General features: G+C 48.9%; 4 protein-coding genes across 4 annotated transcripts; 1 reads left to right on the plus strand and 3 right to left on the minus strand.

The window, feature by feature from the left end:
- Positions 1-239: 239 nt before the first annotated feature.
- On the minus strand, positions 240-6,794 carry DEU56DRAFT_480440 (ABC protein). Its single transcript, XM_041346429.1, has 40 exons — positions 6,542-6,794; positions 6,442-6,493; positions 6,323-6,388; positions 5,910-6,266; positions 5,809-5,853; positions 5,623-5,757; positions 5,394-5,567; positions 5,321-5,327; positions 5,213-5,265; positions 5,013-5,157; positions 4,909-4,959; positions 4,791-4,857; positions 4,621-4,738; positions 4,179-4,565; positions 4,016-4,129; positions 3,850-3,963; positions 3,756-3,800; positions 3,636-3,702; positions 3,182-3,583; positions 3,007-3,130; positions 2,874-2,954; positions 2,710-2,812; positions 2,614-2,656; positions 2,538-2,558; positions 2,474-2,488; positions 2,359-2,424; positions 2,227-2,310; positions 2,014-2,173; positions 1,912-1,960; positions 1,781-1,853; positions 1,672-1,724; positions 1,594-1,618; positions 1,344-1,545; positions 1,210-1,290; positions 1,098-1,161; positions 1,027-1,042; positions 698-974; positions 560-645; positions 448-509; positions 240-396 (listed from the first exon to the last, which is right to left on the minus strand). Exons 1-40 carry the CDS (start codon positions 6,688-6,690, stop codon positions 286-288), a joined length of 4,344 nt encoding a protein of 1,447 aa, XP_041213813.1. The 5' UTR covers positions 6,691-6,794; the 3' UTR covers positions 240-285.
- A 2,335-nt stretch (positions 6,795-9,129) lies between these two features.
- DEU56DRAFT_774720 (uncharacterized protein) lies at positions 9,130-10,568 on the plus strand. Its single transcript, XM_041351631.1, has 4 exons — positions 9,130-9,395; positions 9,520-9,795; positions 9,874-10,142; positions 10,203-10,568. The coding sequence occupies exons 1-4, from the start codon at positions 9,294-9,296 to the stop codon at positions 10,411-10,413; spliced, it is 858 nt and encodes a 285-aa protein (XP_041213814.1). The 5' UTR covers positions 9,130-9,293; the 3' UTR covers positions 10,414-10,568.
- Positions 10,569-11,774, minus strand: DEU56DRAFT_774724 (cornichon). The gene is made up of 7 exons (XM_041351632.1): positions 11,672-11,774; positions 11,469-11,610; positions 11,318-11,379; positions 11,196-11,264; positions 11,034-11,146; positions 10,859-10,981; positions 10,569-10,805 (listed from the first exon to the last, which is right to left on the minus strand). The coding sequence occupies exons 2-7, from the start codon at positions 11,479-11,481 to the stop codon at positions 10,772-10,774; spliced, it is 414 nt and encodes a 137-aa protein (XP_041213815.1). The 5' UTR covers positions 11,482-11,610; positions 11,672-11,774; the 3' UTR covers positions 10,569-10,771.
- A 7,258-nt stretch (positions 11,775-19,032) lies between these two features.
- Positions 19,033-22,783, minus strand: DEU56DRAFT_774736 (uncharacterized protein; the record flags this gene model as incomplete). Its single annotated transcript, XM_041351633.1, has 4 exons — positions 19,033-20,026; positions 20,080-22,439; positions 22,493-22,543; positions 22,603-22,783. The coding sequence occupies 4 exons, from the start codon at positions 22,778-22,780 to the stop codon at positions 19,049-19,051; spliced, it is 3,567 nt and encodes a 1,188-aa protein (XP_041213816.1). The 3' UTR covers positions 19,033-19,048.
- Positions 22,784-22,862: the final 79 nt, after the last annotated feature.

Consider the following 22,862-nt stretch of genomic DNA (forward strand, 5'->3'; position numbering starts at 1 on the left):
AGGGGCGGAGATTAGTAAAATATGTCAAAGGAAGTAATATTGGGTTGGTGCGTATTCTTGCTTCACACCATTTGCATCTGGACAATTGCCTAGCTATTTCCAATCTAATGATCATAAGAAAGTTCATATTCTTTTGAGCCTGAGAAAAAAGACATCAGCTTCAAGATCGCTACAAGACACAAGTAATACATAGCAGTGGCCTAGTCTATAGGTATTGTCTGCGGGAACACAACAGTATGCGGGCCTGACCAACATGGAAAAAAAAACGACCTGGGGCTCCGCCATTTAAACCTGTTTGCTCGTCTCTATATCTTTCAATGAGATATTACTTCTCTCACACATTTCGCGGAAAATTCCACCCTCCATATTGAAAAGATTGAATGGAGTGTCAAATTCCTTCGATAGAGTGTGAGTATTGACTGCTGAAAGGCGTTCGAAACAACCTACGGCGACAAGGCCAGCGTCAAGGACCAGAATACGGTCGTATGAAATGATAGTTCGAAGTCGGTCTGAAATATCATCGCATTACAGTAATGAGAGCAACAAGGATGGAACGCACGAGCAATACAAAGTAGCGTGCGATCCTGGAATTCTGTCTGGATAGTATGCTGGATCTTGCTATCAGTATCGAGGTCGACAGAGGCTCTGAAAATAATAATTCAATATCAAGCATTCAGGAGAAGAGCACGCGACTAACGTGGCCTCGTCAAGCACAACGACCTTGCAGTCTTTCACCAACGCACGAGCTAGACTGAGCAGAGATCTCTCCCCAACACTGAGGTTCGCTCCCTCACTCTCAATGGTGCTGTCAAGGTTGTGGCGGCTGGTGGAAGGTTGCTCGCTTCTGGCGCCATCACTGGGAGACGACTCTTTCGAAATGATGCTAGAATCAAGAAGACAAGAGCGATGCAGCGCATCCCATAGCTCTGCGTCACCATGTTGGGAGAATGGATCCAGGTTGGAGCGTATGGTCCCTGGTAATCTTTTAGTGCTTCAGGCAGGGGCATGTGGATTTGCGACACTAACCGCTAAATAGAAGAGGCTATTAAGTCCGTACATCAGTCCTGTGTTGGCTGGTACGTGGAAAATTTACAAACGTCTTGTGGGATAATAGAAATCTTGGAGCGGAGATCTTTAAGACCAATTGTAGATATATCGACACTAGAAAGGGTTGAAACCAATATTCGTCACGAGCGATGACCAACGTACCCATCGATATTGATTGAACCGCCAGATAACTCAACAATTCGAAACAGTGCGATCATCAGCGAAGATTTACCAGCACCAGTCCTGCGGAGGACACCACATCAGCACACATATGTAAATCTGATAAACCAACTGACCTTCCAACAATACCTATCTTTTCGCCTCCCTTAACCTTGACCGAGATACCCCTCAATACATTGGGAAGGCCCGGCCTATATGCCATTTTAACGTCGTTAAATTCGACGGCGCCATGTACAGGCCATTGCGCCGGGGGCTTTCGTTCTTCAATCTCATGCGGAGCCTCTTGAGGTATCGTGTCGCCTTTGACGTATTCTACCACTGCGAGGTGTAAGCGAGTGTCAAGGTATCATAAAATTGGCGGCTCACATCGTTCCACTGAATTCATGTAGTTCTGAGGCGAACGATAATTGAATAGCCTGTGATGTAAGATAAGGAAAGCCTTACTTCAACCTCTGCTGTTTGCCTAGTCAATTGGCTACACGCTTGTGACAAGAAGGCTTTGATACAAAAAGATTAATCATGTATACTTTAGTGGCGACAATGGGAGACCCACTGGTATACGTCAGCACCAACCCTATCTGGGCGGCGTTTATCCCAGAGACGTTTATCACTGCGAGAAGAGCAACCTAACAAAGTCGTAGCATTGAGTGAGCACGAGGTCTTTTTCATTAAGTAGACGCCTACAAGGAAGACTAATATGCCTCCCATGAAGTCCAACCTTATTGCAAGCCATCTGAGGGAAGGTGAGGAACCAACAACCGCCAATATTTATGTAAGGTTACTTGCCTCTGGTTCGTAACAACGAGGTATAGAGCTCTATCCTCCAGATCAACGTAGTATCTATTGGCGGCAATAAACCGCTTCATTTCTCCGTAGCTTCGGATGGTAGGAAGTCCTGTCAAGGTCTCCGAAAAGTGGGCGTACAGAAGAGAGCGAAGCATGGAGTCTAATAATCAATATCAGCAACAACTTTTTAGGTCAGAAAATTCAACAACAAACCCAGGCGTTTGACCTCACGAGAACCAGCTCGATAGAATACAGCGAAGTATCCATAACCGAGAGCGATGAAGAACACACCAATAACTAGACAAGCATGAGCCATATCCTCGCAAATGACATCTATACACTGACGAAAGTACGGTTCAAGGATAGAAACGATTATGATTGAGCCTATAACGCCGGCCAGCGTATAGATAACTGGATCTCTATAATCAGTCTCCGTAAGCGAAGTGTGCGGATAACGTACGCAGCCTCATTGATTCTGGACCGTGCATAAGTAGCATCTCAGCATGCGATGACAGACAACTCACGCGGTAATTGATTGTCAACACCTGAGTGAAAGGTTTCAGCAAAGCTTAGCACAGCACAAATTAGTGAGATGCTGACTGTCGATATCTTTGCCAAAAATGCTCAGGATTCGGCCCGTAGGCTGCGGGAACATAATGGGCATCGGTTTCGACGCTTTCATACACAACCACTCACTGTAGTGTCAAAAAAAGACATCGATGCATGAAAGACGGTATGCAAGGACTTGTGGTGTAGGTTTTGAGACACGTAAGAGGAAATAAGGTCCATTCCAATACCACTGCAGCAAGTTGCGTTGAGTGAACGTGCCACCATCTACGATAAGATAGGAACCGGCTTACAGGAAGAATGTGAAGATCGCTTGACAAGCCCCTAGGCAGCCGTACAGCGTCTGATAGAACGAGTTTGGTCGGTCAAATGCGCTGCACCAGGATTTTAGAAAAGGAATCTAGACGTCGATAAAAAGATACTGACTTGGTCTCCCACCAAACTAGCGTGTACGAATTCATGATCTGGCTTCCCTGCATCACAAGCATGAAGAAAATAACCACAGGCACTGTTATTGAACCGCGTCCCGCAACCAAGTAGGTCCAGTACACTTTGAAACTGTTTCAATCCAGGGAACCCCTTCAGATGAACTTGAGCGCACCTCCCAAGGATACAGAGCCTGTTGACCGCTTCTCTTTGACGATTAAGCGACCTTCGAGTTTGCCACTGCCAGTAGCCTTTTCTCTGGCTCTTTCTGATTTCAACCTCACATCCTCCATGGTAACGCTTATGTGAGGAGTGGCTTCCTTGGCCTGGTCTTCGTCTTTCTCCTCCGACGCATGACCGCCGAACTCCAGGTCCAAACGCGCAAAGTCTCCACCGCGGGAGATCAGTTCCTCGTAGGTCCCGCTCTCTGTGATGACGCCGTTATTCAATGTATAGATGTAATCTACTTGAGAGAGGAAGTGGACCGCATGCGTGACCAGAATGACAGTAATGCCACGATTTCGCAGGGCACCCACAATGACATCTCGGAATAAGGACTGTCCGACGTGAGCATCCACTGAATGCATTCGTCAGTATCCGATAGACATAAAATATATCACATAGCTCACCTGCCGAGAGCGGGTCATCAAGTATGACAATTTCAGGGTCGAAGTACAGTGCACGAGCAATATTGACCTGGGTGGAAGATAAAAATCGAGTCGTACAGCGGAGACATACCACAAACTCACTCTCTGTTTTTGGCCACCGCTGAGATTGATCCCCTTTTCTCCGATCTGAAATAGAGCATAAACAGTGCTATCAAGTTGATATCATCCACCATACCTCAGTCAAATCCCCATCTGGGAGCAGTTGAATATCAGGAAGTAGACAAGCAATCTCAATCAGGCGCCAATATCTGTCCGCTTCAAACGGTTGGCCAAAAGTGATATTATCACGCTGTGGTAAAACGTTAATGTATTCGCACTTCTGAGAGCGACGTCATGCTAACCAACGTAGCATTTTGGATCCATGCGGTCTGCGGACAATAAGCAACGCGACCGCCAAACGAGACATCCCCGGAGACCTTCCTCATCTCCCCTATCAGTCCTTGCAATAAACTAGACTGTTCATGGGTTAGTAGCCGCTTTAAGAATTTCGTTCGACAACATTACCTTGCCACTTCCGACAGGCCCGACTACAGCAACAAGTTGACCTCGTGGAATGGTCATAGTCACATTCTTTACCTTGAAGAGAGGTACATCTTTTCCAGGAGTGGGCTTCGCCATGTCTTCCTCCTTCACGCTCCTGTCCTTGCTCCTCGGTGAACCGCCGCCTGCGTCCTTCGAGCCGGAAGCTTTACCAGAATCTTTCTCGAACGACTCCCACTCAAACGTCGCATCCTTCACCAGAAGCGCGGACTCTTGGTCCTTGTCGATCACGAGTGTATCCCCAGAAATAAGCTCTGCGTGGAAAATGGGCATAAGCCGCTGGATCGCGCTGGATGCATCAGGAATAACTGATAGAGCGCGAGGCATGAACAGCATTGGTTGCCGGAGAAGCTATTTGTCTATCGGTTAGGTGCATGCTTATGTACGCTGCGGAAGATGATTTCACCTGGAACAAACTGAGCGAACTGAATATAACGGCAACGTTGAATTCGTGCGCTGTAAGGGTGTACATGACGAAAGATAGTGTAGCAGCGAGTACTGGGAGTGAAGAGGCGAGCGCCAAGCTAGGTGAATTGAATCAGTAGGCGTAGCCATGCTATACACGTCTGGACTTACTTCGCCGAATTTGCATTAAGGATCCACCGGGTACCACGCAGTTCCTTCTTTCGAAGCTCGAAGATTTCTGAGCGGCGTTCGTAAGCATGCTGTTGATATTCCTTGACATCGCACTTACTTCGAAGGTACGGAACCTCGTATGAGAAGTACTTGACAGCTCGCATGGCTCCTGTGCACCTCTTTAGCATCCTTGCACGTCACAACTGCCCCAAGGTTACGTACCGAGTGCCTCTAGCAGTGCTTTGGCTCGTTGATCAGTCCACTTCATCGACCCCAAGCGAATACGTCGCTGCACTGCCATTAACCGCTGTTGAATTGGGATCATGAGGGCGAATAGCGAGAAACCAGCGAGCGCAGACGGTCCGAGCTAGTTTTCAAGTGCCGTTAGAATAAAACGAATTCCGTCGTAGCGTAGAACAGACCTCTGTTAAAAGAATAATTAAACAAACTGTGATCTGGATAGACGCAGTCCAGGCTTGTAGACAGTAAGTCATTTCGAAATTTGAATGTCAGAGATCCTATATACTGACATGCATGCTAGTAGCGAGGGACAGGCCACAGTCAGTCGACAGCGTGAGTATTATGCTAGAGTTTGCCACTCACAAACCACTGCGCGCACACATCAATCCTAGTCACGTCCGTAGAAATATGGTTAACAAGAGCGGCGTTGCTGAGTTTGACACGCGCTTTGCCTGTGAGGTTCACTCCACGCTCGTAAATGCATGTTATCAGTGCGGCTCTTGCCAATACGCCTGTTATCATTGAACGCCAAAAGAACTTGAAATGCGTCAGCTGAGCCGAGGGTATCTTCAACTCACAAAGTTTTACAAACCTGGTGGCTGCAGACGCTGGCTGTCACGGTAAGCGCAAAGAGGCCAAAAGCCATGGCGATACCACGACCGACATTGGGGACAGGTTCTCCAGCATTCCTTGCAGCGGAACGTTCCTGCGCGAAGACGATGATTTGCTGCAAACAAACATCAGAGGTTACCACAACCAAACACAGGTTGCTATTTACCCGAAGGACGATGGGACCCATGAGTTGTGCCGTATCACCAAAGACCTGAGTGGTGTTTCAAATTTATAATGACAGTGGCAATTTATGAGGAAGGCCCATGCCTTGAATACACCTCCGATCCAGAACATATTACGAAAGACATCATTCAAAGCCCAAGCAAGGCTAGCCTCTTTGCGCCCTTCAGATTCTCGCCAATGTTTCTGAAACGCTGCACGTCGTTCAGACCAAGTTGCGCCTGGTGTCTGTCCTTTCCAGTAAATTGCACGTAAGGCCCAGTTTGTGCGCTTGAAGAGAGATGGCTCGAGTTCTCCACTCTCAAGACGTGCATTCCTGTCGGCTGCTGCCCTAACACGCCGTTGCCATGCAGCTTCAAGTTTAGCGGCAAGCACGGCTGACTCTTGAGATGATTCCATTTTGTATAGATCAGACGCTTGTAATGTTCGCTGATATCCGAGAACCTGAATATACTATATGTCAGTAGAATATACATTGGGATCGGGGTTCAAAAACTGACCATTATATCGGTTGCCCAAGTATATGTGAGCCGAGAGAAAATGGAAGCATTGGCGCAAGGTATCAACTATTAAACACCGTATTATGAGGAGGAAATTAGTGTATAGGGAGCTCGCGTACAGCTGCATCCTCCAGAGACGGGGGAGCTGGAGGTGGTGGGTCCTTAGGTAACCTGCTCGCGGCTCGATGAATGACATTACTTGCAAATAGCTTCACTTACCAAAACTGCCACCATTTTTGACGAAAGTTGGTATACTCATTACCAGTATCGAGCTGAAGGTGATTTAAGGGTTGAAGATTCACTACGTTAGCCTCCTCGACCTTTTCCTCATCGCTCTCCAAAGATTCTTCTGACCTTCGGGAAGTCATACGGAAAGAGGTGGGGACAGCAAATACTGGGCCAGATGAATGGCAGGTCCATCAGCCCTGTATTATACTTGCACATTGTCATTTCATGAGATAAGCGTGGCCAGCAAAGGTGCCAAGGAGACTCGCTGTCACCAAGGTCACCTATTCGGTGCTTCGTATATGGCGCTCAAATCAGAAAATTAGGCTAAGCCGCGACTCCACTACGCAATCAGAGTTTTAGGTCACGGTTGCGATAGACTCCAAACAATGACACATGATGTGGAAGCAAGCCTGACTCCCTGTCGTCAACTGACCGAAAAAGTTTGGTCACATACACATATGGATGCGCAGCTGGCGGCCAGCAGGGCACAGTGTCGCAGACCGGGAGACTCGGATGCTCGGTTTCATGCGATACCGAAGGCCTCTGTAACGCTGTCCTCCAGGGAAGTTCGAACCGTCGAAGAATAGAGTTATTTAAAGTTGAAAGAGGTCGTGGCCCATCTGATTCTGCATTGATTTGGGAACGTTGGGTGTCTAGACTCGGACTCGGATAAGTGGGATTAGTAAGAACCCCGGCAAAAGGTTTGTGCTGGGTTTGAATCCGCTCTCTCGGATTTGCAAGTTGCTGGCTGCTGCTGGCAGCCCCCGAACAGCGAACATCAGTGGAAGAGAAGTTTTGTCTGTCATCTCTCTGTCATCTCTCTCTGGTTTTCTCTGCAGTGAACTACACAGTTCATCCTGCAATTAGGGGGCAGCTGATTCCACATTCCCATGCATTCTTTTTTGAGTCCACTCTTGACGTGGCAATAGACACCATTTCGACTCGAAAGGTTGCTGGTGGAACGGTCACTTGGCTGTCTCTCCTGGAATCCCAAGGGTCGGCCTTACATCAATGGTGACCTATATAATATGAGCGTCGGGGATTTGACGCATAAATGGCGTTACGACGCTCCCTCGCAGTCAGCCCCCGCAAGGGCCTTGAGTCAAGGCCTCGCTCGAAACTTCCTGGTGGGAGGGACCTGGACCCGGTGATAGTCAATTGGTAGTTTTCAACTGTCTTAGAGTTCGGGACATTGACAATCCCTAGCTACGAAATGATTCTGATTCCTAACACATGACTTCAAGTCAATATCATATTGAGTGTTTGATGTTATATTCACGGATCCCTACATTGCTCAAGCGGCAGCGAATTTCATCCAAAAGTGACCCAAGTGATCAACTCATGCAGACCCTTCGTTGCAAGCTGCTGAACACAAGGTAGCATTGTACTGACTGATATCTCGAGTAACCAAGAGGAATGATATCACTCTCTTCTGCCCTGGTGAGCATTCATGGTTGTTTGTTCGTATTGAACACGGAAGGCTTTGCCAAACATCGTACAAACACTCGCAGCGGGCAATGCTCGTTCAACTTCTAAGAATCGAATAAGACCCATGTATTGACTCATTGTTCCCAGACTCCCAACGTTAGTGGACGAGGGCTCTTGCCGAACACTATCGGACACCCATCTTGCAAAATCTTTGCCGGCTCTATTCGCATTCGGCCAAACTCAGAACAAGTACCTTCAAACGCTTTTGTGTTTGACATTTACATTTCTCGTTGAACGACGGCATTTTATATTTGCACTCCTCCTGCCTGCGTTCATTGTACAGGCCCTCCTAGGGTGGCATGCTCAGCGAATATTATTGGATATGGGCAACTAGGGTTCTTCCCTTATCAACATTTACGCCGAAGAGCGCAAAATGACTTGCTTCATATCCCGAATCTCACTCTAAAAACTTACATCGACCTTGATGTATCGATGCTGATGAAAGGGCTGCCGCATGTTTATGAAAGACACTTGATCCTGAAAGGTGCGTATCTTAAACTGCCACATGTTTATGAAAGATACGGCCCTTGATCCTGAAAGGTGCGTATCTTGAACTTACATTCATTGTTGTAATTCAACTCAGAGTCAAAGGACATCCCACGGTCAGTCGTCATGGTGCATGGACTGTATGTGCCTCGCCATTGAACACATCTTACAGGTGCTTGGAACTCCTATCGCACCAGGGTCCAAGGGCCTGGCCGCTGACGAAAGGCCGATGCATCAAAGACATCTTACAGCTGAGGGGAATGAAAGATGGACCTCGAAAGCCGAAGAGCCGGAAGGAATGTATTTCAGTGATTCCCGTCTCGCCGCGTTATTTTTATTTCTAGTCCTGGACAGTTGTTTGGCAGTCAACCGAAAGAAACCGTTCGCCTGTGCCACACGCACCACTAAGTATAAATTCTTGAAGAACACACCAGATAGAGCGGCGTCTTGAGTAATAGATTACCAAAGGTTCCATCTACAGCACACCTGTTTAGACACAGCACCGTCGTATCCGTGGATCAACCATCCTTTGATCATGATATCCAGTGATCATGATGCTGCACAAGCGTGAAACAACAAGTTGAGAACCTTGATGTGGTGCAGCGCCACACAGCAAACAACAACACACAGCTTGCCACTTGGTGTTTGTGTTGTAAATGGTACTTTACAACGCGTAGCATTTACTGTTGCTTCATTCATACCCACCTCCTCTTTCCCTCCTCCCTCAAACCATTCTAAATTCATTCCAAGCTGCTCTAAATTCACTCAGATGTCGCTCCTAGAACGCCTGAACGTCCCAATAGGCAACGGAGTCGGAGCCCCTTCCATAGGCCCCGTCCGCACAAAATCAGGCAGTCGCTCATCGCCCTACGTGCGTACACCTTTCCTACCAGCTCGACTCTGTCTAAAAGAGTAACCTCTTCCTTTCTTTCCTCCTCTGCTACCTATGCCACGCACACATACTCTTTCTTTTTTTACGGTCCACCCCGCACCAGACCCGACCCAACCGCCCACCCAAAGGCGATTCAGACGCCCAATGGTCCCACGACCTCTACGAAGACCCAGAAAAACCCTCGTTGTCGTCAAGACTCACATTAACACCCGCTCAGCCTCGTAAACCCGATTCGCGTCTTGCGCAGCGCGCGCTTAGGGATGCCACAGGGGATGGCAAAGGACTGGGATTGAGTATCAAAGGCGCTAGTTCGGCGCCGTTGGGGAATGTGGTGGAGGTGAAGGGGCTTGTTAGAGGGACTAGTGCTGCTGATGTCGAGGTGTGTTCGTTCGTTCGTTGCTCGTCGACACTTTGTTCCTGGGTGTTTCTCAAGACAAGCCTGACGAATCTGTGACAGGCCATATTCAAACGCTGTGGTACAATAGTCTCCTCCGAAACAGCATCCGCCAAAGCCTCAGAGAACGTTATCGTTCGTCTCACTTTCAAAACAGTCGCGATGGCAGACGCTGCTGTGGCCAAATTTAACGGGCAGCCTGCAGACGGGAAGATTCTGCAAGTGAGCATCGTGGGCACGAAAGCGGTGGGTTTGTCGGGACGGCTTGCTGGGGTGGATGTTGTGGATGATAGTGTGGATGTGCTTATGGAGGGTGGGGATGAAAGCGCTTCGTGAGTGGCTCGAGGTTTACTTTTTTTTATCTTTATCTTATACTTATTGTGCTGTTACAGAAAAATGCGGTCGGATTCAATCATTGCTTCGGATCCTCGAGCGAGTGTCTTGGTTGCGCCGCCGGGTGCGGACCCAAAGCAATACAGCCAGCATTCAAATTCTCGTGCGGATACGCAGAAGTGGCAACGCGGTGGCAGAGGCCGTGGTCGAGGTCGTGGGAGGAGAGCTGGTGGTGGTGGTGGAGCCCCAGGGATGGACATTGACGACTAAGGGACAGAATCTTGTTGGGTATGATATGGATCAAAGAGTCATGCGCGATTCGCGACATGTACCTGCATCATCTTGCGTTGCACATTATCTTAGCATATGTATTTTCCCTTGTGCCGATTACACATCTCATCTCAATCAGTATTTAAATGGTAGCGAGGCCGGGTGAAATGCACGTGTGTGCGCCGTGCGGTGCTTGAATAGCATCAACTCGGAATAATAAGTGATAGTGAAGAAAGTAGATCGTGATAGCCAACCAAACAAGACAGCAACCGCTCGCCCCGTCAAAACTGGTCCCGCAGATCCGTCCAGCTCTGGTCGGAAACCGTATTCGTCATCGAGCTCCACACCACATGCCTCATCATTCGCTCTCAGAGATGAGAGCAACGATCATCCTTGAAAAACTTGGTCAGATTCACCGTGGGATAGCGACGTCAGTCGCACGCACCTATAGAGATAGTAGAAGAAGGAGAGGAGGTAAAAGCCTAGTTTCATAAAGCTCTCCTTCTTATGACCTGAAAGAGTTCTGAAGATCTCTGTGGCGTCATACATGTGGTTCTTGTTGCGTATCCTGAGCAACCATTAGCTCTACTGACAAGCGCCTGAGATAAGGATGGACGTACTTGTTGACATTGTACAGGACGAGAGGCAGGTTGAGGAGGAATGCAAACCATTGACCGGAGAGCAGGAAGAGGAGGGTTAGGCAGGCATGGGCGATGTTTTCTGGTAGGACGAACTGGATGTGGGCGTCAGAGAGTGTGCTATTTGTGGATGGTGAGACGTACTTGGTTGAGTTTGTTGCAAAGATCTATGGGATTGATATAGTCGCACTCCAAGTCCGAGAACATGATGATCTGGGGGGCATGAATGAATAGATGGCTGGATAGGACAGGAAGGAAGTACGGACGAAGAAAACCATCGTGAAGAGTAAACCAGCTGCCATAAGGACAGAGAACAAGAACAACCAGCCTGTTCAGCGAAGGGTATGTACAGCATTCGAGGATTGAAGGAGGGGTCTCAAGTCAGCAAGGAGAGTATGATGAAAGAGCTTTACGCACCAGCACCACCCATTTTGTCAGAAGAAAGTGTCCTTGGAGAACGTTAAAGTGAAGAAAGCAAAGAAATGAAGCAATGAAAAATAGGACGGTGGGTTTGTTGGCTGTGGGAGTGAACGCGTGTTTCCGGCAATGTTCGCTGATACTGAATCAATTATCATTGTTAGCACACTATAAACGTAAATTAGCAACCTAGTTCATCATACCTTGATGGAATGTGCGAAACGAATGCTGGCAGGAACATACGCATACCCTTCAAACGCAAGTCACACCATGATAGTCACGTCACGCTCACAGGGTACACGACAGCAATATGGTAAGCGGGGTTAGGAGCGCATCTTTTCGTGAACCCACCATTAGGAATGATCATGAACTGAAATCGCTTCCCTTGGAGGTACGTTTTGTCAAGATATCATGTTCATCCCATTCCTGATACTACAGTAGTAATTATCCGACCGTGCTGCGCATCCCGGTACTTATGCCGTTGATTCTTGCAGGCTCATCGAGGCCGATTGAATGAGTGAGGAAATAGGACAAGCTGGCATGTCTCAGGTTTGTCCTGAACGTCGTTGGTCTCTTGATGTTGTTAGTGGAATTCACATTTTCTTGACCACTTTGAGTGATTAGTCCAGAAAGCCTACCCATACCAGCCGCCTTGCCAACTATATCCGCATCGGCGGCTCAGCTAGCCCGATGAGTATCTTCACCTCAAAGAGCTGAGCGTGCTGTCACGAAATTGTATCCGTGCATACCAAGTGCGATAACGGGCGCATTTCTACCAGCAGAGTCTATGGAGGAACCACTAAGTTTGCAGGGGGAAATCAACGGAAAGTACTCATGGTAGAATCTGGTAGAGTGATTCAAAACGGTTGATTTGGTATTCTACCTTTATCGACATGTCGAACATGACCCGATTCCTATTTTACATTGACAAAGCACTAGCATGAATACCGCAAGAAAGACAAATCAACACAATATTTAGTCGTTGGAGTAGGGGGTTCTAGGGCAGGGGTAGAGCAGAAGACCCCATACGGACGATTCCGAGAGCTTAGTCAGCCAGGTTGGGATAGAGCAGCACAGCATGTCAGTAGCATCATCATTCCAGCACAGACAACCACGAGACGACGGCACCACTCCATCGTGGTGAACAGAGCGAGTTCGAACCAACCCAATTTCGCATCTAGTCCTAGCTCTCGCAATAGTCTTAGCTCGCAGCCTTGATCTAGCGTTACCGAATCAGAAATTCGAAAAAACTTCAATTTAAAACAGCTAACCAAACATTCACAGAAAACGCAGTTTATTACGTGCACCGCACCACAACAGACCGCAAGTATTACAAAAGAAGGGCTGTATCTACTCAACTCTTTTTACGTGGACATCTGATGCCTAGCACAGATAGCCTAAGACCCAGAACAGCAAAAGGGAAAGCGGTGACCAACACCCGCTCAAAAACAAACTGGTCAAATTGGTCAACGACAACGACCACAGCTTCCTCCCCATTAGACACCCCAGAACGCTTTAGCAGCTCATCGCTTAGCAGCATCGAAGACGACGACGATCGCAACAACATCCCCTTCCCAGAACTAAACGTCCCAAACCTAGACCTCCAACTACCAACGCTCAGATACCAACCGCTAACTCGCCACGTAAAAACAGAACCGCTCAAACCCACCCCCCCAGCACCAGATTACGACTTAGCCAAATTCTTCGCGCTGTCACAGCCCAAACTCATAATGCCTACGGAAACCCTGCAAATCTTTCATGGAGACGGGCGCGCATCCGAGAACCCAGCCGACTTCGTAAAATCCTTCAACCGCGCAATGAGGCAACAAGCAGTAACAACAAGCAGCGACAAATTAGACGCCTTCGGCGACTATTTGGGAACTAGTTCACAAGCGGAAATATGGTTTAAAGCTCTCAGCTCCACAGATAAGGCTACGTGGACTGCGTTTGTAGCAGCATTCGAGAAACGCTGGCCACCAATCGTCATTGCGGAAAAGACGAAGGCAGAGTACGAGAGGGACTTATTAGACCACGTGCTGCAAAGCGCAGACGTAGGAAAGAAGACCACGCTCTATGACAGAGAGTGCTGGACACACGTTGCTTGGGCAGCGAACACACTCCAATTCGCCACCAACGCAGGCATCGAGCAAGGTACATCAATGATCTGGCAAGTCCGCAGCAAGTTACCAGACATCGTGAAAGATTTGCTCAAGGATGAAGAATACAAGAACTGGTCAGAGTTCACGAAAGCGGTGACGGAGTTGAAGGGAAGCAGACTAGCGGAAAAGCAAGAACAGAGCATCAAGCAATCACAGGAACTCAAGGCACTGCGCGCAGACCTAGCTCGTATTCAGCTACGTGCACCACCGCAGAACCCAGTCATAGCTCTTCAAAGCCAATTCAGCAAAATGGCGATCAATCCACCAACCCCATCGCTAACGTCGTCAGCTAACAACACGTATACTCGAGTACCAACCGCAGAGAACCAGCGAAACGCACAGTCTCCATACATCCGTCAGACAACCCCATCCCAACAGCAAACCATCATTACAGACGACATGAGAACAACAGTCAGACAGCTCGTCGCAGCCATACCCCAACAACCAGATAACCCAAATGGCCAAGCAGTATACGCAAATCAGCTCGCGCAGTGGAATGCGAAATGGGGCGAGAACGCACGCGTTACACACGAGACAGGATATCCTCTCAAGCCAGGCACAGCGGCTATAGGTTCGAGTGAATGTTTTGGCTGTGGAACCCACGGACACAACGGACGCAACTGCCCATTACCAATAAACCACGCAGAACGACTAACACGCAAGGAAGCAGCGTGGCGTGCCATTACGAGCAAAGTCCTAGGAGCATTCAATCGCACTTCGGCGGTACCAATCTCATTAGTAACCAACCATATCCCGCAATACAACGCAGCATGGATTGAAGAACTCGCTGAACAAGACGAGGGAAAAGCGGATGGGTCAGCGTAAAGAACCATACTACGCTGACCCAGAGAAAAACGGACCTTCACGCCAGAAGCAGTGTCCTCGCGTGTACGGAGGCATCACGCGAGGACATGGACTCATCCGCACTCCCCAAGCTTCAATCTACATCCATAGTTACTCATGTATCAGCACCACTTGACGCAATCAACACTGTTAACCTGTATTCAGTGGAACACGTCACAATAACTAAGGAGCACTTAGAAGCAAAGGAAGCGGTACCATTCATCCATCAAATCACACTCAACGGACCGAAAGGAGAAGCGGTTAGAGTACGGGCTCTCTTTGATGACGGGGCCATGGTAGCAGCCATGTGTACGTCAATATTCAAAAAAGTCAAACACCGCCTACACAATTGGGGCCCATCAGAAAGGAAGCTAAGAATGGCAAACGGAAGCATTGTCAATTCAGAGGCCAAATGGTCCGGAACAATAGAGATCAACGGCATCAAAGCAAAAGGGGATTTTGAAGTGTTTGATAGCGCAGGTGGATGGGCGTTCTTGTTTGGGAAGCCTTTGTTACAATCGTTCAAAGCCGAACACGACTACAAGGCGGACTCAATCAAAATCGCGGACAATGCTAAGACAACAACCATCTACAATCAGATAGCGAACCCACAGGCATTACAACGTGAAGAACATGGCACAAGTCTCGCCCTAGACGTCAAGCAACAAAAAACCCCCAGCAGTGTAAAAGAACCAGTCGAACATCCAGAACACATACCTATGGGACAGTGGAAGCCAACTACCGTAAACTCGAGACAACGAGAGCAACGGAGATCACGCCAAATGTGGAGACGAGTCCAGAAAGCAGAGGACGACCAAGAGGTAGAGCCGAAAAGGAAGGAGAAGGATACAACACATAGTCAAACGCAGGGGAGCGAAATGCTCCCCTCAAGGGAAGTCGAGCACGATATCTCACACCGCGAGCAGCATGAAGTTGACAATCCCAATCATGCAGCACCGATCCAAGTTCTCATCACCGATCAAAGCCAAGCAGAATATGAAGGAGAACTTATAGGCGAACTCCCAGAACCACAGCCGCAAGAACCCAACATATTCACAAGGCACACATGGCCTGACAACCCAGCAAGGATAGCGAAAATCATATCAGAGATCACGTTTGGAGACGACATCACAGCAGAAGAGAAAACACAACTAGAAGACTTCGTTCGACGGAACGCAGACGTCTTTGCGCTTTCCCTCAAAGAAGTCAAACCCATCCCTAACGCATTTGTTAACCTCAACGTCCCAGAAGCAGCAACGTTCAATCTACGCACCCATCAAAGACCACTAACCCCAGATCAATCCCGGTTCTTCAGCGCTCGCATCGACGATATGCTAGACGCCGGCATTATCGAACACGCGCCAGCAGAACATGTCAAATGTGCAGCAACCACCGTAATCACACAGAAAGCTCACGAGGCTACAGGACTACCATGGGAAGAACTCAGACAGCGCATCAACGACCAGTGCAGAACAGCAGGAGAACCACCAGCGTTTGACCTCCCAGAACGAGAAGTAGACGCACCACCACCGGCACAACGAAAAGAAACATCAAGAAAATGGTGCATATGTCAAAATTTCGGGCAACTCAACAAGTTCACCGAAATAGCGCCTATGCCTCAAGGGGACCTCTTAGCGAAACAACAACGACTTAGCGGACATAGGTACGTATCAGTTTTCGACTTCGCATCAGGATTCTACGCTCTTCAGGTCCCAGAACAATGGCGTCCATACCTTGCTTTCTACGTAGAAGGCAGGGGTTATTTCTGGTACAAGAGAATGCCAATGGGGATAACAGGAGCTCCAACAATGTTCTGCGAAGCGGTCGCAATAAGACTTCAAGAATTCTTGGTGAGCTACACTATGGAAATATTCATGGATGACGGAGGTTGCTCAGCAGATACGTTCAACGAAATGATGGAGAAACTCGAGGCTATCTTCAAACGGTTCAAAGAGTGTAACTTCTCAATAGCGCCATCGAAAACACGTCTCATGGTCACCGAAACGGAATTCGCAGGCGCTACAGTAGGACCCACAGGAGTCAAACCCGACTTATCAAAACTCACAGCAATCGTTGATTGGGCGCAGCCAGAAGATGCGTTAAACTTAGTATCGTTCCTTGGACTTACAGGACACTATCGCTCACTAATTAAAGCATACGCCAAGCGCGAAGCGCCGCTTCGAGATCTCCTCAAGAACGTACCCCTTCCAGCGCAGTATAACAAGACTACCTACAAGAGAATCATGAATGCCTACAAACTCGCACCACACTGGAAGGCCGAACACACCCAGGCGTTCCTACACCTCAAAGCAGCGGTCACATCAAGACCCGTAGTACAAGGACCGCGATACGATGGGTCGCCATTTGTCTTAACGACAGACGGATGCGCAGAGGGCTTTGCGGCAGTGTTGTCGCAGAAAATCCGAACACAGACTCCAGATGGACGATGGGTAGAGAAGCTACACCCCATCGGATTCGCTTCGAAGCGAACCTTGTTAGCAGAACAACGGTATAAGTCTTATCTTCTTGAATTCGCTGCATTGAAATTCGCGCTAGATAAATTCTCAAATATTATTTGGGGTTTTCCAGTCGAAATAGAAACTGATTGTAACGTGCTAAAAGATACTCTACTTAACTCTAACCTCACAGCAGCACACGCAAGATGGAGGGAAGGCATCCTATCATATACCATCTCAGACGTCAGACACGTTCCAGGTCGACTTAACGTTGTCGCAGACGGGCTAAGCCGCAAGTGGGAAGGCCAACCACGTACACCGGGAGACGGCAGTGAATGGACCGTAAACGAAGATTGGGAAGCACGCACCGGGCTCATCAACGACGTCATGCACATATCAGAAGTCGACTCCACGATAGACGCACTACGAGTCCGCTTCGCCAACGAACCAATCTTCCAGGAGGTGATAGAAGCCATTCACGGTCTAGATCATCACGAGGACCTCGGCAAACGACGACGCGCGAAGCATCGAGCTTCAGAATATCTAATTGACGAAGGTAAGCTTTGGCGGCTAAAGGGGAGTAACACGACAAGGGCAAGATCGAGGGTAGAATGTGTTACCAAAGAAGAAGCCAAGGAACTAGCTAAGCAAGCCCACTCGGAAGGAGGGCACTGGGGTCGAGACGCGATCAAACTAACACTTTTAGATCGCATCTGTAGCCCGAAGCTAGACGCATCAATTCTGGAAGCAATCAAACACTGCGCTAAGTGCAAGAATTTTGGTCCTACTCACATACACTCACTGCTAGAACCGATTACCAGACGCCATCCATTTGAACTCCTAGTAGGAGATTATTTATCGCTTCCCAAAGGGAAAGGAGGGTACAGTACACTAGGAGTCTATCTAGACACGTTTTCCCAGCACGTTTGGGTATACAAATACAAAACGGCAGGGAGCGCAACCACTACGATCGATAGTCTAACGCGAATATCCAACGCATTCATAGCACCCGAAACGTTTATGGCCGACGGCGGAAAACATTTTAATAATGATGCGGTGAGAGAATTTTGCACTTCGAGAACAAGTAAACTACACACCGTTGCAGCATATTCGCCCTGGGTAAATGGGTTAGTCGAAGGAACGAATAAGCTACTGCTTCACGTTCTAAAACGTTTATGCGCACCAGCGCTAGGAGAAGACGACGCGCAAGAAACATCGTGGGACAAGCTCCCTAAGTCCTGGCCAGACCACCTCGATGACGCGGTTCACGCACTCAATCATCGTCTCCTCCCAGCTCTCAAGTTCTCACCGAAAGAACTATTATTGCGCTTAATCGTCAACACACCCCCAACACCGCTAGAAGAAAGCACGTCGATACTCAGAAACGTAGACGCATCGACACAGATTGCATACGTTGAGCAACAACGTCTGGACGGTTACGAGGAAGTGATCAGACACGCAATCAAAAGGAAAGCAGCCTTTGATAAAAAACTCTTACAACGAGGACCTGGGGAAGTTATTTTTAAAATTGGTCAATTAGTTCAAGTTTACCGCAGTGACCTAGATTATACATTCAAGACCGAACGGAAACTAATACCGAAGTGGTCCGTACCACGTCGTGTACAATCGAAGGAGTTAAACTCGTACAAGCTCGAAACTCTCGAAGGAGAAACGCTACAAGGGAACTTTAGCGCTAGACGCCTACGAGCGTTCACTCCCAGAACAGGAACAAAGCTCGCAAGAGACCAGGAGGCGTACGACGAAAAATTGACGATGAAAAAGACAGAACTTGAAAGAGAAAATGAGGAAGCAGAGCAATTAGTCGAGGAGGATGCAGCGGTAGAAGAAGACATGGAGGATACAGACGACGAGGACATAGAGGATCCAGGAGAAGAGATAGAGCAGTAGACGGCGTCGAGGGCGGCGCCGGTTGTTTTTAGGGGGGTGCATGGAGTAGGGGGTTCTAGGGCAGGGGTAGAGCAGAAGACCCCATACGGACGATTCCGAGAGCTTAGTCAGCCAGGTTAGGATAGAGCAGCACAGCATGTCAGTAGCATCATCATTCCAGCACAGACAACCACGAGACGACGGCACCACTCCATCGTCATGAACGATCTCGAATTCAGGAAGATACCACCATGCAATTCTTCTTATGCCCTTTCCAGTCCTTGCGCTGACAACCCTGTGAACAATACCGCACGACCTTGCACCTGCTGCAAATCAACAACGACCCAGAGGCACCTCCTTCCTTTCCACATGCGGCGCATACATGACGCACCGCTACTGCCGACGCAGGTGTCGGTGGAGTCTTCGTTGCGATGTCATCTTCCAGTGTACCAAAACTTTCCATGTACGACAGCGCGAACAGCGGACTGATTGCTGCCCTTGTCACATACGGCGTAAGCGGCCGAAGCATCGGGTATTTCTTCACAAACGCCTCTGTCCCCACCCCGGCACCGCAAGAGCAAATAGGACTCCGGTTCGGCTCCAAAGTTAGAGGGATAGCGCCTTGGACACGGTACTCGCAGTTGCTCTTGTGCTCCCAGGTACGGCACCGCTCCGCCACGGCTACGAGGAGGTGCATCCATGCCTTCCTCTCTTCGACACCCATCCCAACCATATGCATATCGCTATGTTTTACAACTTTGGTGAAAGCCTCGAACTTTTCAGACGAGGGAGAAGACGGCATCACCCAAGCATCAGCGATCATAGTGTGCGACCCGACGTCCAAGCGGAGGTCCGTGATGAAGACCATAGCAAAGACCTGGGGTTCTTCCTGCAAGGCGTAGCATAGAGGGGGTTTACCATTTGTGGTACCGCTTGCATGCCTGAGCATGACATTAAGTGTATGTTTGACATCCAGCAACGTGGACCCCGTTGTCAAAACAACCGGCATTTTTCTTTCGCGCTCCGACAACATGAAATAGAGGTGAGGGATGACCCAGTCGATAGCATTCTTGTTGGCGATGCTGAAAGGTACACATTGGTCAAGGTTGACTCGGTGCATGTTCCACAGCGCAAGATCGCCTCCCTGCGGAATGACAGGGAACATGTCCATCATGTCGGTTCCTCCAAGAGCAAGTTTCAGTGGCAAGGTGACCTACACCGTGTCAGAAAGAGTATTTGGAGATCGGAAAGAGAGAGAAAACACACTTCGATGTATAGCGACTTTCGTGCAATGCGGAGCTTGGCTTTCTTCGCATCAATAGGAAGTGGGAAAGGCAGTTTCAAAGAGTTGCCTCCAAGAACGACAGCAATTGAATGCATGGAAACTTGATTCACAATAGGTGTAGCACCGCTGATCAGGGAAGCTTTCATCTCCGGTTCGATGATATCCACGCGAGTGGTGAATGTCTGAGGTGTCTCGCATTCTTTATCTAACGTGACGAATGTGCGAGCACCAGTCGTCGTCATGGGACGACTGCCGATTTGCACACCCCTCTCCCCAAAGCTGTCTGGGCCAGCATCAGGACGCTGTCGCAGGATGTGCACGAGCTGCTCATCTCCCATGTCCGCTTGGAATAAGGAAAGGTTCAGCCCCAGTTTCATGGTAAGCGCTAGACTTGCTGTAGCGGGGAGAACAGATAATACGACTGTTCCACGACGCACGTTCATCAGCACGAAGGACGGTACCCAGAACCACACCACGAGAGGGGAAGTTCCATACCGTCCATTGGCGTCCACCTCAATGGCTGCAGTTTTGCTGTCGCCCTTGCCGCTGATCTTGACGGTACCGAAAACTGTGTTGATGCAAGAGAACGCATTCGAGGTTCCTACGCCCCTCAGGTCGCATTGCAACACAGGTGTTCCAGCCTCGTCAAGATCGGGCAAGAGCGGCTGAAGACGATCCCGAGGAACAACGAGGACGACACAGACAGTTTGTGGAAGCGTCTTCCAATTACGAAAGACAAGAGGCCTTGCAGCACGTTGCATCTCCTGCATCTGTGGGGGAGACAGCCAACCCACAGTGAAAACGCCGAGAAGGTGCAGCTGGCAGCAAAGATCTTGGTAAAAGTTCATTCCGGTTATGAGGGTCCTGTCATTCTGAATCTTGTCATGAAGCATGTTCATGGTTGAATCCCACTCTGTGACTACCTTCCCCTTGACGACACCCAAAATCTCCACGAACGAACGTCGATGGTAATGTACAATCAGGGACAGCCTGGTTGTCGCCGGCGACTGTGTGGCCATGGCCAACTTTCGCATCATGTTCTCATGAGAAAACATGTTGAGATAGATATTGAATAGAACACCTGCAAGCTGCGCCGGAGCGATGTCGATGGGGCAGCTAAGATCCGTCACAAGTCTCTCAGCCCCGCCGATCAGCTTCCAGGCAAGGCGCTCATGATTCTGGATTGTATCTTGCGACATACGTGCGAGGTGCTCATGCATGCTCGACCGGTTCGTGAACTGCGATACGAAGCACGCGGGAATCAAGCAAAGGAGTAGACCAATAGTCGCAACATCTCCACAAAGTTGTTGGGACAACGTGTCTTCTGGGCTAACCGAAGCGAGACCTTCCGTGTACAACGTAGCAGTCGGAGTTCGCTGAAGAATGGGAGAAGCAATAGCAATGATATTCAACACGCCGACGTGATCAATAAGATTGGAAGTATCAATGACGTTGAATGTGGTCGGCGCGGGGGACTGCGTGTGACTTCCGTAAGCATCAGGATCAAAAGTGATGCGCGCGTGCTTCCAAGGAGCAACAGGGAATGGTGTCAATGTCGACTTAGTGGAGTGGGAGTAGCCAAGGGCTTGACACAGGCTGAGGGCGTCGCCCACGAAGCAACGGATCATGAGCGGGCTCGGAGAAGATGGACGTTGATTGCGCAAGACCTTGGAAACCGAAGTGCACCACCTCGAAAACTGCGCCTTGCAGACATTTACTACGTCTTTCAGAGTACATTTCTCTGGGTGGCGAACGCTTCCGACAGGTGGCGCAAGTGCCTCTGCCAAATGAAAGCAAGCGAGAGGATCCGTGCCATAGTGAACCCCGAATTTGTCACCAACCATGGAGTATGCTAAGGTCGGATTTGGATGTGACACCTCAGAGGGTCTCTTGGGGACGGCAGAGCATACGCCTGTATCCCAGTACATGTTGTAGTGGTCACCTGCCTTCTCGGAGGCATACATCGACAATGGTCCGGCTGCCCGACTTGCTGTGACCACGTGTTCAAACTTCGCCCTGCCCGCCTTGACATCAGCAGCATATGCAGATGCAAATTCTTTTGCCTGGCTAGGAGAGAAAGTAGCCGTCTTGACGTAGAGCTGCCAAAGGCGCCGCAACTCGGCGAGAGTATCTCCAGTGCACATGCGAAGGAAATGACCGTAAGGACCATTGTTCCAGCTATCCAGATCTTCGGATAGCTCTACCAGCCTCCTACACTGTGATATGAGCAGGTCACGGGAGGCTATGTCGAGGTAAAAGTGGAAAGATATGTTCCAGATTTGAGGCACTTTCTGGGCAGCGCCTTCATCGGCAAGGAGAGTGAATAGGATAACGTTACGAGCTGTTTGATATTTTAGCTTAATAAGACGCCTTGAATGTCAAATTTGGGCTCACCGATGACTGCACTCTCGATGTCGCAGCAAGTGAAGTCCAGTTTTCGTGACTCTGACACAGAACATTAGCGCACCACTCTATCAAAATATGGCTGCTAAATGTCCATTTACCTTGCAAGCCAACGCTGTTTGTATATACAGTGTAAAGGATATGCCTTGGATCGCCACACCCAAGAAGTAGTATGTCTGCTTTTTCAGTTGGACAAAGATCCTGTGTGAGGCAAACTGCAGATGTATTGCCAATAGGGTAAAAGAACACTTTTCCTCTCCATAGGACAGGGTGTGCCATGATGATCTTGGTATGGATTTGGAGCGGCTAGCTGGCGCAAACGAAGATAATACAGTCAAATGAGCAAGTCAGGAAGGATTTG

This window comes from Suillus clintonianus (genome assembly GCF_016758775.1).
Source record: "Suillus clintonianus strain FC179 chromosome Unknown DEU56scaffold_6, whole genome shotgun sequence".
Taxonomy (NCBI): Eukaryota; Fungi; Basidiomycota; class Agaricomycetes; order Boletales; family Suillaceae; genus Suillus; species Suillus clintonianus.

Excerpts from the sequence above, each read along its gene's own strand:
- DEU56DRAFT_774724 (XM_041351632.1), bottom strand. Across the intron at positions 11,265-11,317 it reads TCTTCACGATGGTTTTCTTC|ATCATCATGTTCTCGGACTT; the intron begins GTCCGTACTTCC and ends CATGCCCCCCAG. Across the intron at positions 10,806-10,858 it reads TTCTTCTACTATCTCTATAG|GATGATCGTTGCTCTCATCT; the intron begins GTGCGTGCGACT and ends AAGTTTTTCAAG.
- DEU56DRAFT_480440 (XM_041346429.1), bottom strand. The coding sequence starts at position 6,690 with ATGACTTCCCGAAGGTCAGAAGAATCTTTGGAGAGCGATGAGGAAAAG. Across the intron at positions 3,584-3,635 it reads TGATGACCCGCTCTCGGCAG|TGGATGCTCACGTCGGACAG; the intron begins GTGAGCTATGTG and ends GAATGCATTCAG. Across the intron at positions 2,657-2,709 it reads TGTCTTTTTTTGACACTACA|CCTACGGGCCGAATCCTGAG; the intron begins GTGAGTGGTTGT and ends ATGTTCCCGCAG.
- DEU56DRAFT_774720 (XM_041351631.1), top strand. The coding sequence starts at position 9,294 with ATGTCGCTCCTAGAACGCCTGAACGTCCCAATAGGCAACGGAGTCGGA. Across the intron at positions 9,796-9,873 it reads CTAGTGCTGCTGATGTCGAG|GCCATATTCAAACGCTGTGG; the intron begins GTGTGTTCGTTC and ends AATCTGTGACAG. Across the intron at positions 10,143-10,202 it reads GGTGGGGATGAAAGCGCTTC|AAAAATGCGGTCGGATTCAA; the intron begins GTGAGTGGCTCG and ends GTGCTGTTACAG.